This window comes from Loxodonta africana, chromosome 9 (assembly GCF_030014295.1).
Source record: "Loxodonta africana isolate mLoxAfr1 chromosome 9, mLoxAfr1.hap2, whole genome shotgun sequence".
Lineage (NCBI taxonomy): Eukaryota > Metazoa > Chordata > Mammalia > Proboscidea > Elephantidae > Loxodonta > Loxodonta africana.
In genome coordinates, this window is record NC_087350.1 from 25,795,806 (window position 1) to 25,809,708 (window position 13,903).

Sequence of the window (13,903 nt, forward strand, 5' to 3'; positions counted from 1 at the left end):
CAGGACTTCCTTCTGAGACATCTCCGGGTGAACCTGACTCTCCAACCATTTGGTCTGCAGCCAAGCACATTAACTCTTTGCATCACCTAAGGACTCAGAGGCAGAATAGTGTCTCCAAACAAGGCAGGAAAAGCCTCATTACGTAAGGGAAAAGGGCTTGCTTCTGCTGCCAAGAGAGGCTCAAGGGGCTGAGCTTCCAGAGTCCTCCGAATCCTTCTTTATAGCCCCATTCCAAGCACCAGGCTTCCGTCCTTTTCCGATAACAACCATCCTTCACACGCGAAATTTGGCGAGGCTGGTAATTCGTTTGACTTTGTAAAGACCTCTTCACTGAGTGCTTCATTCTAGGTGACCGTAAGCCCTTAATTTAACTCTCTGTTTTGCCACCCATGCCAAGGGTTTCCAGAGCTCACAATTTCTTACTAGCTGAAGCTCAGGCTTCATTCCTAACGAGGCCAGATAACCAGATTCTTCTCATTTCCTCAAAATTCTGTTGCCTGAAATCCCACTTTTGGGCGATCTTCTTTCCTACTGTCCCTGTTGGTTTTATTTTGCTCCCTCAAAACTTCAGATGACTATTTTAGGGTACTGACCATAACTCTTTTGGAGCCTAAAGGTCACTGTGATAATGACCTTTAGTGGACCTATTAGGTGGACAAGTGTGTGACCTTAGAGTAATGGCGTGGAGTGTGCTGGGTGGTGATCTCTTTGATCTCTAAGCTACCTTAGATCTGCTCTTTGGGTGGGGATGGGTGATTCAACTTCGGTTGCAGTTTTCAAACTGAAGTGGGACAGTCCCATCACTGCCACCTCACACATGCACATGGGGCTTCACAGGTTACGCACTGGGAAGCCTTGTCTCATCCCAGCTTCTCAGCCACCTGTGAGATGGGAGAATAACCAGAAATCCATTCCCTTTTGAAGCTGAGAAAATAAATAAGAGATCTTCCCATGTCTCCCAGGGTTGCTGGGTAGCTGGGCCAAGAATCAAATCCACATGTTCCCAGACCCTCAATACTGACCTCACTGTCAGACCCCACCCTAACATTTGCAGGGCTCAGGGCAAGGGTACACATGGAGGCTCACATACTATTGTCTAGATATTTAAACGCAGTACTCAGGCTAAAAAAAAAATCAGGCTACCAATTGTTAAATAAAATATATGCTATCCTTCTCTCTTGACAAACTTGCAGTTTGGATTCTCCAGAAGCAGATGCTGAAACTGAGTGGGGCCGGTAGGGTATATATTAGTGATCAACTTGGGGAGGAAGCAGAAGCAGGCAGAGGGAGAAGTCAGACGGCAGTGCAGTCCCCACAAAGCCTCAGCGAACCCCACCAGATGTCCTAGCACATATATGGCCCGTCAGAGTGCACCAAGGTTAGGTGACACGGCTGGGCCACCCCCCCCCCAGGTCCCCAGGAAACGGCATATGCCTGAGTGAGGGGGCTATCTGCAGCTGAGGCAAACGTTGATAGAAGTGACAGCTGGGGCAACAAGTCCTTCCTTTAACAAATACACCTTCATAGCTACCTGTTCAGCCCAGGAAAGGGGCAGCAGGGTGAGAGGCCCTTCTTCTCTTACTCCTGGACATCCCAGCCCCCACGGCCAAGCTTCTTCCATTTGCCTCAATAGCGCCCCTTGGCCACCCCTCGGGTTTACAGGCACACCGCACCCGGGCTTGAGCCACAAGGGGAGGACAGAGAGGCACCCCCCTCCCCACCTCCAACACCCTGGAGGACGGCAGGGAATTCCAGGCCCCCCCCCACCCCGGAACTCAAAGATTGGTCAAAACGGGTGGGCACACCTCCTTGGCTCTGGAGACTCCTCCATCCTGGGCAATGGCGCGCTGGACCAGGACCTCTAAAGGGTGAGGGCCAGGAGAGGGGCCGTTTGCTTAGGTTCAAGGAACTGCTACCAACGGCCATGCTCAGATGCTGGGGGACAGCACGAGAAATTGTCTAAGGAAGGCTCTGAAATTCTTAGAGACTGGGACTGACTCTCAGTTACTATTAAATAAAACAAAGGCGGAAAGAAAAAAAAAAAAAACCAAAACACAAAACCACCGAGTCAGGAATGGTTACTATTAGCCATATTCGCAGTGTAGCCGTGCCCGGGCCCCAGGTCATTCTCCGGGCTCGCCCTTGGCCCAATAAGCCTCTCTGGTGGCGGAATTCTCCCCCGCTGTGTGAATCTGAATCGCCCTCCGCCCCCGCCCTCGGCCAGGTCCCTGGGGCCGAGCAGAGAAGAGCTTTGCTGGGCGCCTGGGGGAGCCCGGGCAGGGGCGAGCGCTACTAGGAGCCCGAGCGATCGCGACCGGGGGAGGGAGGAGGAGGCGAGGCCGGAGGGAGGCGGCCGGGCCCAGCCTGACGCAGCGGCGGCAGTGCCGGCAGGAGAGCAGGCCACCACCCAGGCTTCGGGGCCACGGACACTAGCAGTCCCCCAGCCTCCTTCTCCCACCGCTCCGCGCGCGTGGGAGTGAGTGCGCCGCGCGCCCGCCCTGGGTCAGGGGCTCAAGGCATCCTCAGCTAGCTAGCCCGGCGGGAGGGAGGCGCAGGAGCGCGCGCGAGGGGCGGAGGCGGGGACAGGAGCGGGCGAGGCGGGGGAGGGGAGCGGAGGGGAGGGAGGGACCCGCCCGCCGCGCCCCGCTGCCTGGCAAGTGTGGCCGCAGGCACCCGACGCCGCTGCTGTCCCGGAGCTGAGCCGCGCCCGGTTGTCTCAGACGGTGCATGCGAGAGTGTGCGCAAGTGTGTGTGTCCGCGCGGGCGAGCGCCGTGCCGGCCCACAGCCTCCTGCTTGCTCTCCCCGGCCGCGGTGCATGTTCGCCTCCTGCCACTGTGTGCCGAGAGGCAGGAGGACCATGAAAATGATCCACTTTCGGAGCTCCAGCATCAAATCGCTCAGCCAGGAGATGAAATGTACCATCCGGCTGCTGGACGACTCGGAGATCTCCTGCCACATACAGGTGCGGACCAAGAGAGGCGAGGGCGCGGGGCGCGGGGCGCGCGCCTGTCAGGGCTGGGGGCCTCTGCGGGTGAGCGCCGGCAGGGGCGAGAAACCCACCCGGGGTCCGTGCTAGAAAGGTAGATTTTGCTTCCTTCGCCCTCTGAGGCTGGGAGCCCTAGCCAGGGATGGGGCATTGCCCCTGCAGGCGCCCGGCGCCAGATTTTCGCTCCCCGGCCCATTACCCTGGCGTGCAGGCTGCTCGCACGTCTCGTTGCGCCCAGGCTGGGGGCGCTGGGCAGCTGTCTCGGGGGGGTGGGGGGGTTCTGACTGCTCTGTGCCCTGCCCCTCCAGGAGATGGGTCACTTGCATGTCGCCGACTCTCCCTTGCTCCCTTCCTCCACGTGGAGCAGGCATGTAGCAGCTCGGGTTCACTCATTTCTCTGTCCCGCGCCCCCGCTCCGGAGGTCCCCTCGGCCCCAAGGACCCCCTCATCTTTCCCTTCCACCGTCCTGCCTGTGGTCTTTACTTCTCCGCGTGGGGTGGTGGCGAAGTTTCCTGCGAGTGAGAGAGGCCGGGCAGCCCTGGACTCCAGTCGCGAGTGATGGGGCGCGCGCTGCCCAGAACTGGAGATACCACGAAAGGAATCCTGTGAAGTCTTAGTGTTTCAGAGAAAGGACCAAGGCTTGAGAGGCCGGCGGCAGGGAGGGAGCCCTGCAGGACTTGGGTCCCAGGAAAAAGCGCTCCTTGGAATCTTGGTGGACATTCAATATCGTCCGAGTTGGAGGAGAGGGCGAGTTGTTTTGGCAAAGGCAGCTTGGCTGGGCGGCTCCATGCTCGGGTGTAAGTGCCTTCGGACTTGCAGGAGATCTGGCGTGAGCTGCGCGGACATGTGTGCGCTTGCGGTGCGTGTGTATGTTGGCAGGTGTGCGCCCCTCTCCCAAGACCCCAAAGAGACTCCACTATTAGCTTTTGACTTTGAAATCTATTGAATTATTTCTCCCTGGAATTTCTTATTTACCTCTGAAATGTCCTCTTCTCGCTCACCCAAGTCCTCAGGCTCCACGACTGAGATGTTTTTTAAATACAGGGCACACCACTCCGTTCTGGTGGGAGGTGATTGGGGGCAGCGTCTCCCAGCGGCAGGAATCCGCCTCTGGGCTGTGTTAACCATGAATGAATGAAAGGTCTTTTCCTGGATTTCTTGCCAGTGGGAGTTTGTGACACGGGGACAGTCGCGCTAATTTGTAAACTGACAGCTGGTTAAGTTTCAAGGCAGGAATGCGGTGCCCCATGATCTCTCAGGAAAGTAGTCGCACACTGAATTTTCTGGAGGATCTTGAATTTCATTCTGAGCTAAGCACCTCTGCTAATCTTAATAATAAATGATTAGCAGGAGAGGCAGTTTTTCTGCTGCCACAAGGGTTGCACAGAAACGTTTGGGGTCTGCTGTTTTGTAATCCAGAGCAAGGCGTGTGTGCAATTTGCTTTAAATCCTTAAGTGAACGTACAGGTTGGTTAACCCATACCAAACACGTGGATGATGGAGAAGTGAGCCTGCTGAGCTCTCTGTTGCAGCCCTCTGCCTGCCCTGGCCTACTTGGAGCTGACATTATTGTTCATTTACTTATTTTTCATCCCTGTGGACTGAGTCTTAGAATAGTTAGAGTCTTAGAATAGATAAGTAGTTCCCAAAGGATGTGTATAATATTTGTAGTCTGGTATTCCGGGAAACAATAAATTGCAGCCGGTCTAATAACAGTTTGGAAAGTTAGAGTTTGTACGGCCCAGCTGATGTCAAAGGAGTTAAAATGTTATGTTCCAGAGCACTGATTTTGGCATTACTTAAAAACGTCAAACGTGTCATTTCCTGGCACTCCTCTTTCTACCCCTTTCCCCCCCCAGATGGTGATTATCATTTAAGCAATTAAAATGAATTAAATGACTTTTATTTTGATAATTTTGCATCTCATCCTTTCTAGAGTATTCCAAACCCAGGAATTGAAATTACATTTCTGGCGTATCAGGTCACAAAAAAATTTCCATCTGTTTAGAGTGAAGCAAAAGGATTAAAAACAAAACAAAACAAAACAAAACACTTGGTGTCATCAGTACATGCCCTGGTGAAATCTCTGTCTTCTTTTCTTCCCTTTCTTGCTGTTTTCCTTTGTTCCATAAAAAACCCACAAAATTAAAGAAGCACAACGATTGTCACATGCACATACCCTCCTTCCATAGCCCACACCGCCTGCCTGTGTTCGGAGCTTTCACTCCTGGTGCTTGCCTGGCTCTGGCGTCTGTGTAGGAGCAGCAGGGGCTCTCAAGCATATGTTAGTTACTCTGTCACTCCTGGGGGTGAGCAGTGCTGCCTGTGGAGCCCAAAATAAGTGGGGAAACTCACACAGCCACACATCCTTGGAATGCTTGCTAGGCTGCGTTTCCTGGAGAGTTAGAGAAAAATGAGCTGCTAAAACTCTGGCAAGGTTCTGGAGGGTGGACGCAGGTGATGGATGCAGAAGATGATAGAAAATTTCAGGACTGTCATTTGGGACCCTGGGAATAACTGTAAAAAAAAAAAAAATGGGAATAGCTGTAGCTGCCATTTATTGAGCATCTCTTTTATGCCAGTCTTTTACATTCATTTTATCTGAGGTCTACCACAGGTTGGTCTTCTTTCCTTTCTATGCAGAAGAAAACTGAGGCACAGTTTCAGTGACTTGCCCAAGGTTACATCTCTAAAAAGAGGCTGAGGAGCTCGAATTCAAATCCAGGATGGCCTGGCTCCAAAGCCCATGTATGACCTTGATATATTACCCCGTAGCCAAAATAGCTGAACTTTCAGTGACGTTACAGATACAGAAGGAGATAAATCCTGGGCTTTGAGCCAATGACTGAAGGCCAGTTGGTATTCATGATCTGAACTGGCCAAAATGGCCAGTTGCAAAATACGGTGTCCAGAGCCTGACAAGAAGGCTGGCATCCTGGAGCTGATTGGTATGATACAATCAGAAGGCCTTCAGGGCCGTTCCACCCTCAGGAAATATGGTGTTTGCCTTCAAGGAAACTATACTTGTAAATGCTCATTAGATTCTACACACCGTATTCCTATATTTCAGATTACATTGTCCCCAAATTCTCCCTGTGCATCAAAAGTTGAAGTCTCAACTAAGCCGGAAGCTGAGGGGAAGTTGACTGGTTGTGCCTTGATTTACAGGGTGGAACGGTAAAGGAGTCTGTTTTTTCCCGCCCTTTAGTATGCCTTTTGCAAGGTGGAGTGGAGTATTACTCTTGCCGCATTAATTTTTTTTTTTTTTTTTTGCCCAGGATCTTTGCATCTACCATTATACCAATGATAGGAAGTAGCTTTTGCAAAACAGCAGCTTTCGAGTATTCCTTTTCCAAGTAATATCGCTTTGGTGGTATTTTGGCAAGGAAAACTTTTCAAACAACCTAGCGACCCAACCCTATAGCCTGGTAGCCAGTTCTAGTGGGAGACACCAAAAGTCTCCAGCCCTACCTCTTTTCACGGGGCCTAGGATGTTTTTTTTTTTTTTAGGATGTTGGCTTAGCAGTCCCCATGCTATCATTTGTGTGTGTGTGTTTACTCATTTGAAAGTATGAGTATGAACTCGTGCCCCCAAATGTGTGCTGCTTAACTTACGGAGAGTATGACCTGGAGGGCACACTGCAGTGGAGGTGGAAGAGGAATTCCAAATAGACAGGATGTAAAAGGAGAGTCTAGGACCCCATAAGGAAGTCCCTGGGTGGCACAAATTGTTAAAACACTTGGCTACTAACCAAAAGGTTGGTGGTTCAAATCCACCCAGAAGCGTGATCTACTTCTGAAAGATCACAGCCATTGAAAACCCTATGGAGCACAGTTCTGCTCTGAAACACATGGAGTTGCCATGAGTCGGAATCAACTCCATGGCAGCTGGTTTTGTTTTTTTATTTTATTTTTTAAGGACCCTATACAGAGGCCAGAGGAAGAGAAGGAGTTGCTGATACTGGGCTTTCCCAACTGAGCCAACCCTCCAAGTCTGGATGTTATAGAGGGACATGGCTTAACTCTAACCCTCTTCCATTCAGTCTTGCTCTTTCAAAGAGAATGGAGTCCTAGCCATCTTCCCCCTTCTCCCCACTTTTTCAGATGCCTGAGTGGTGAACTTTTAATGAACTTGCCATTTCCGATACTGGCTTTCATTGAGTAAAATGTAGACTTTTTATGTTATTCATTCTTTAGCAAAGTCTGATAAACATAATTGACATCACTGGAATTGGTTGGGAATTCGTATTTGAGTAGAAATCCTAGCATAGCGTTTAGCACCTAGTAGGCACTCAATACCTATAAAAAAACCAAAAACCAAAACCCAGTGCCGTCAAGTCGATTCCGTCATAGCGACCCTAAAGGACAGAGTAGAACTGCCCCATAGAGTTTCCAAGGAGTGCCTGGTGGATTCGAACTGCCAACCCTTTGGTTAGCAGCCATGGCATTTAACCACTATGTCACCAGGGTTTGTACCTGGTAAATAGTAGGTGTTCAACCAACATTTGTTAAATGACAGGTGCTAACTGGTCTAATGTTTAATCTAGCTCATTACCTGTCAACGTGAGGGTGGTGTGATGACACTGGGTTGGGAATCAGGAGATGGGGAGTTAATTATGTTACCAACTGGTTATATGACATTGAGTCATTTGACATCCCAGAGTCAATGTTTCTTCTCTTATAAAATAAGGGAGTTGGGTTAGGTGGATATCTACAATAAATTGTATATGGTTTAATTATTACCTAGACAAATCGCATTTGTATAAAACATTGCTGTTGACAGAGTGATTGGATACATATTATCTCATTTGATTTTCCTGACTATCCTGTGCTACCTCCATTTTATCTATACTCTTGTGTTACTAAGCGTTATGTCAACTTTATAAAAGAGGAAACCGAGGTTCAGAGAGATTAAGCAATTTAGGGCAGCTTTTTTTTTTAACAAGTAAGTGGAATAGAACCTAGGACATTTGACTCAATATCCAGAGCTCTTTCTTCCCTGTGGCACAGCCTCTTAAGACTTCAGTTATTTTTTAAAAAATATAATTCCTTTCTAATTGAGAAAATGCGTATTATCTAGGTATATTGATTATGATGCTTTTGGTTACAAGTGACAGGTTACCCAAGTTAAAGTGGCTGAAATAGTAAGGACGTTTGTTATCTTACCTAATGAGAAATGCAGAGATCAGGCAGCTTCCAAGTTATTTAATAGCTCTGCATGGACCCAGGTGTTTTCCTTCTTTCCACTCTGCCATTCTTAGCACATCAGCTATGTCTCTGTCTTAGTTATCTACTGCTGCTATAACAGAAATACCACAAGTGGATGACTTTAACAAATAGAAGTTTTTTCTATCACAGTCTAGTAGGCTAAAAGTCTGAATTCAGGGTGCCAGCTCCGGGGGAAGATTCTCTGTCTCTGCTGGCCCTGGGGGAAGGTCCTTGTCATCCATCTTCCCCTGGTCTAGGAGCTTCTCAGTGCACGAACCCAGGGTCCAAAGATGTGCTCTGTTCCCCGCACTGCTTTCTTGGTGGTATGAGGTCCCCTCATCTTTCTGCTCACTTTGCACTTTTGTATCTCAACAGGGATTGACTCAAGATACAACCTAATCCTATAGATCAAGTCCAGCCTCCTTAACATAACTGCCTGATTAACATCATTGAGGTAGGATTTACAATACATAAGAAAATCACGTCAGATGACAAAATGGTGGAAATCACACAGTACTGGGAATCATGGCCTAGCCAAGTTGACACACATCTTTGGGGGACATAATTCAATCCATAACTGTCACCCTTTGTGATTATAAGTAGTTCTGGATGTCACAATCCAGCACAACCATATCTGTCATAAAGGAGGTATCATGTCCTTTTGGATTTCTTTTTATAATGGAGAAACACCTTTCCTACAGGCCCCCAGCAGTCTTCCCAGCAGATCCCATTGGCCAGGATCGGATTCTGTGCACATGCCCCAGCCGCAAGAGTCTAGGAACTAGAGTGTCTGGCGTCTAAAATGGGAGGTGGGCTTTGCCATCATGGCAGAAATGAGGATGTGGGGTGGGAGAATGGCTATTGGCTGAACAAGGAGTAGTGTCTTTCAGAAGAGGTCAAATTGGGTTACAATTATTATGACAATAAAACTTTCAGAGAGTTAAATAAGATTTTATCTAAGCCCTGGTTTATTTCAGGCAATCTTTGTATGCTCTAATTCCAGAACAAAGAAAAGTATTGGACAGTCCTTTGTTGTTTGCATCTTTAAAGATCAGTTTAGTCCTTATGGTGGGCTCTGGGCTGCTAAAAGCCATCTTGTGTAGAGCAGGCCTGGTGGCTCAGTAGTTAATCACTCAGCTGTTAACTGAAATGTTGGTGGTTCAAACCCACCAGTTGCTCCACCAGAGAAAGATGTGGCAGTCTGTTTCCGTAAAGGTTTACAGCCTTGGAAACCCTATGTGGCAGTTCTACCCTATCCTATAGGGTTGCTTGGATTTGCATTCGACTCGAAGGCAATGCGTTTTGGCAGAGCAGGTGCAGTTAGTATAGCTCTACACTTGGTCAAGTGGCAGTATGGCAGAGTCGTTGAGGACTTATGTTCTGGAGCTCTCCTTGCTTGGGTTTGAACCCTGACTGTGCCATTGACTAGCCAGGTGACTTTGGGCAAGTCACTTTACTTCTTAGGGCCTCAGTGTCTTCATCTGTAAAATGGGGATAATAGTGACACAGACCACATGAGCTTGTTGTGAGGATTAAATGAAGAATGTATGTCAAGTGTTTAGCCCATAGTAACAGCTGAAAAAACACTGGTTATTATTCTAATACCATATCACAATCCTAAATATTTTAATATCATATTGGTGGTAATCCTAAATAGGCGAAAAGTTTTCATTTAGAATCCAATGACCTTAAGCCCAAACTCTACCACTTTCTAATGGTGTGAGACCTTAAACAAATTACGGAGCTTCTGGATCTTCTGTAAAATGGGCATAAGAGTTCCACAATTGCCAGCCTCCACTGGGTTGTTGGAAACCCTGGTGGCGTAGTGGTTAAGTGCTGTGGCTGCTAACCAAAGGGTTGGCAGTTCAAATCTGCCAGGTGCTCCTTGGAAACTCTATGGGGCAGTTCTACTCTGTCCTATAGGATCGCTGTGAGTCAGAATTGACTCGATGGCACTGGGTTTGGTTTTTTCTGGACTGGGTTGTTGAGATGACATATGTAAAAATATTTTATCAATGTTAAAACATCACACAAATATAGTGTACTATTCTAATCAATTTAGTTAGGGGGAGGCGAGAGGTAGTTCCCATGCTCCCTGAACTTCTTATCTGTTTGAAGGGGAATTGGATGACCAAATGCACACAATCAAATGTGCTAAATACCAGGCTCCATGACTATTCTGCTGGCGAAATCCAAGCTAGGTACAGCTGACAGCCACGCCTTTTCTGCTAGTCAGGATACTCCAACACTTTATCAAACTCATCTAGAATACCATTCAGAATCCATTGAAAAGTCCACAAAAGCCATAGAAGTAAGAGACATTTGTTAAATATTCTGGCCCAGCTCTGACGTTATAGGTCTAGATTACATGGGCCAGCTCTTTATATTAAGTATATCCTGGAAAAAAAAAAAAAAAAAGGCAATGTTATTTCAGTGGTTTGCAAGACCTTATCTCTTGGTGTCCTCAAAGCAAAGGCAAAGTGTATTGACTGCAGAGAGAAATATAATACTGTTAGCTCAACATCATTTGGATGGTGGATCAGCTGGGATGCTTTTAACTGCATGTAACAAATCCTAATTCAAACTAGCTTTAACATTAGGGAAATATACTAGCTCATGTATCTGGAAGTCTAGAGTTAAGGACTTAATTTAGGCGTTGTTTCCCTGGGGTCCTCTTGCCCCTTCCTGCCTTTTGTGATGGCTTCATCCTTAGGCTGGTAGTGAAATGGTAATAGCAATAAAAATCTCGTATTTTCATAGAACAAACTTCAGAGGAAGAGAGAGGCCATTTCCAACCCAGCATTCTAAGCAAAAACACTGCAGTCATTCCGGTTGGATCACCCAGGTCACATAACCATCCCTGAATCTGTGACCAGGGCAATAGAATGTTTTACATTTGAAAAAATGTAAAACAATGCTATTTTTCTCACTAAATTATGTTTTTGTTTTGGAAAACAGTGTTGTTTTTCATAAAAATATGTTATTAATGTTAACATGTAGTAGATTTATTATTGCTGTTTTAAAATTAACAAATAAACCAAACCCGTTACTGTCGAGTTGATTCCAACTCATAGTGACCCTATGGGACAGAGTAGAACTACTCCATAGAGTTTCCAAGGAGAGGCTGGTGGATTCAAACTGCCTACCTTTTCGTTAGCAGCCATAGCTCATTGCAGCCCTTAACCACTGTGCTACCAGGGCACAATTAACCAAAAGGTGACTGTTTTTAAGATTTCTTAGTAAATACTGATAGACATAATCCATATAAGCAAAAGCTCTATAGAGTCCTCAATAATTTTTAAGAGTGAAAAGGAGTTTTGAGACCAATAAGCTTGAGAACTGCTGTTTTAGGTGACTATCGATTTACTGAACTTCCTGGAAAAAAACAAAAAACAAAACCACACCAAAAAATCCTTAAAATAAAACACAACAGAACTTTCATGCGTCTTGGGCCTCCAAGATTGCAGGTTACAAGTACCTGAAATGATGTCAAGTTAAAATAAAAAACACCTAGTGTGTATATGGAAAATGTGTATATGTATTTTTGGATGTCTTCGTAGTAGCCATATATACGTGTGTGTATGTGTGTATGTATGTTTGTACCACAATCTTAAGAGTAGAAGGACAAGCCCAGGCTTTGTTTTAGTAAGCATTTCCCAACTGCACCTTGCTCTCTGGATAAATCTTGACTTTTTTCAACTGTAATAATTAGATAAGGCCACGTCTAGCTTTGAGTCCTCTCTTTTGATTATGGAAAACGTACTGCAACTATGCATTAAATGGTTAAAACATAAACCATTTGAATAAGGTATTAGTCCCTTGAATGATTTAGTTGTTACTTCTTTTCTGAGTAGGCGTTTTGGGAAAACATAAAAACATTACAGGAAAGGAAATATCAGAACTGGTGCCATGGAGAATCTAATGTGAGATCCACACACATAAGGGACAGGCATTGGGTAGATAACATGGCCTTCTCTCAATTCTCATCTTGTGTGATGAAGGATTTCAAGTTGCTCCTCCCAGATTTAGCACAGAGCCAGATTTGGAATCCAGAGATGGGAAAACGCAGGACTATGATCAGGAGTGTTAAGGCAGATTTTGCAGCGGAGGTTTGGAACTTGATTTTCGCTAAAAAGAGTCCAAGCTCAGCTCTGGGATGGGTGTGTAAGTGTTTCTCGGTCTCCAGTGTTTCTCTGACTCTTTTGTGCTCTTGTTAAAATGCAGGTTCTGATTCAGGAGGTCTAGGGTGGGTCCTGACATCTGCCATTTCTAACAATCAGGGGATGCTGATGCTGCTGGTCTGTGGACCACACCTGAAGTAGTAAGGTGCTAATAGAATTCATCTCATGATAATATTCTTAATTTCCTTGAGCGCAGGGACTGTTCCTTTTTGGCCCTTTTTCCCTTGAGAGTGCCTCACCTGGAACATTTACCTCAGAAGGTGTTTGTCATGGATTGAATTGTGTTCCCCCAAAATATGTGTCAACTTGCCCTGGCCGTGATTCCCACTATTGTGTGGTTGTCCTCCATTTTGTAATCTGATGTAATTATCCTCTATTTTGTGATGTTTCATAAATCCTAACCTCTATATGTTAATGAGGCAGGGTTAGTGTGGGTCACCATCCTTACTCAAGTCACCACCCTTACTCAAGCCACAGCCTTGCTTGAGTAGTACCTTTTATCTTACAAGAGATAAAAGGAAAGAGAAGTGAGCAGAGAGGAGAGACCTCACCACCACCAAGAAAGAAGAGTTGAGAGTGGAGTGTATCCTTTGGACCCCTGGTCCCTGCGCTGAGAACCTCCTAGACCCAGGGAAGCTTGATGCCAAGACACATGGGGGTCTATAAGGAATGCTGAACTTGCAGATACTGAAAGGAGACAAAGACCTTCCCTTAGAGCCCACAGAGAGAGAAAGCCTTCGTCTATACCTGACACCCTGAATTCAGACTCCTAGCCTCCTAAACTGTGAGAGACTAAATTTCTGTTTGTTAAAGCCACTCACTTGTGGTATTTCTTTTATAGCAGCACTAGATAACTGAGACAGTGTTCGATAAATGTTTGAGTGAGTAAATGAGTAAATAAATCCATTCAGGTGTGTCTATCACAGATACACTGAGGTGTTGATTAGACACTGATGCTGGGGATGGGCTGATCCTTTTCAACTTCCTGCCCTAGGCAAATTAAAAGATTGCCTTAAGGCAGGATTTCCTATGATTGCAAATCTGGTGACGTGCTGAATGTCCCTGAGAGCACACGGAGTCCTGGGGTTTGTGAGGGCCTTCTCATTCCTCTGGGCTGCACTTCCCATTCTTGCTTTCTGTATCCTGGATTCTTGGTGACATCACAGATGAACTTGGGTCACATCTCGGCACAAACATGTCATTGTGTATAAGCCAGCAGTGCCTGGAAGCCCCCAGAGGCATTGGGGGCCCAGCTGTTTTCATTTGCAGAATTGACCCCAAGGGACAGACGGTGACGCGGAGGACAGTGCGAAATGCATGCTAGGTGTAACATAAGCTCTGGAGCTGTTTGCTTTGGTGGATTCCCCCCGGGGTGCATAAAAGGAAATAAGAGGACCACTTAAAAAAAGAAAACCATGAAGTTCATTCTAAAAGGCAAGGGCATTTGTATAGATCAAGCAAGTATGTTTTTCAAAAGTGAATTAGTAAAGTTTGTGAAATCACGTCAATTTTATTCAACAAACAATT

The 13,903-nt window shown here is 46.5% G+C and overlaps 1 protein-coding gene across 1 annotated transcript in view; it reads left to right on the forward strand.

Moving 5' to 3' along the window:
• Positions 1 to 2,816: 2,816 nt before the first annotated feature.
• Positions 2,817 to 13,903, forward strand: part of FRMD3 (FERM domain containing 3) — a 364,989-nt gene continuing 353,902 nt past the window's right edge. The window contains exon 1 of the mRNA XM_003407817.3: positions 2,817 to 2,963. Coding sequence (XP_003407865.1) covers positions 2,817 to 2,963 — 147 coding nt within the window. The remainder of the gene's footprint in view (positions 2,964 to 13,903) is intronic.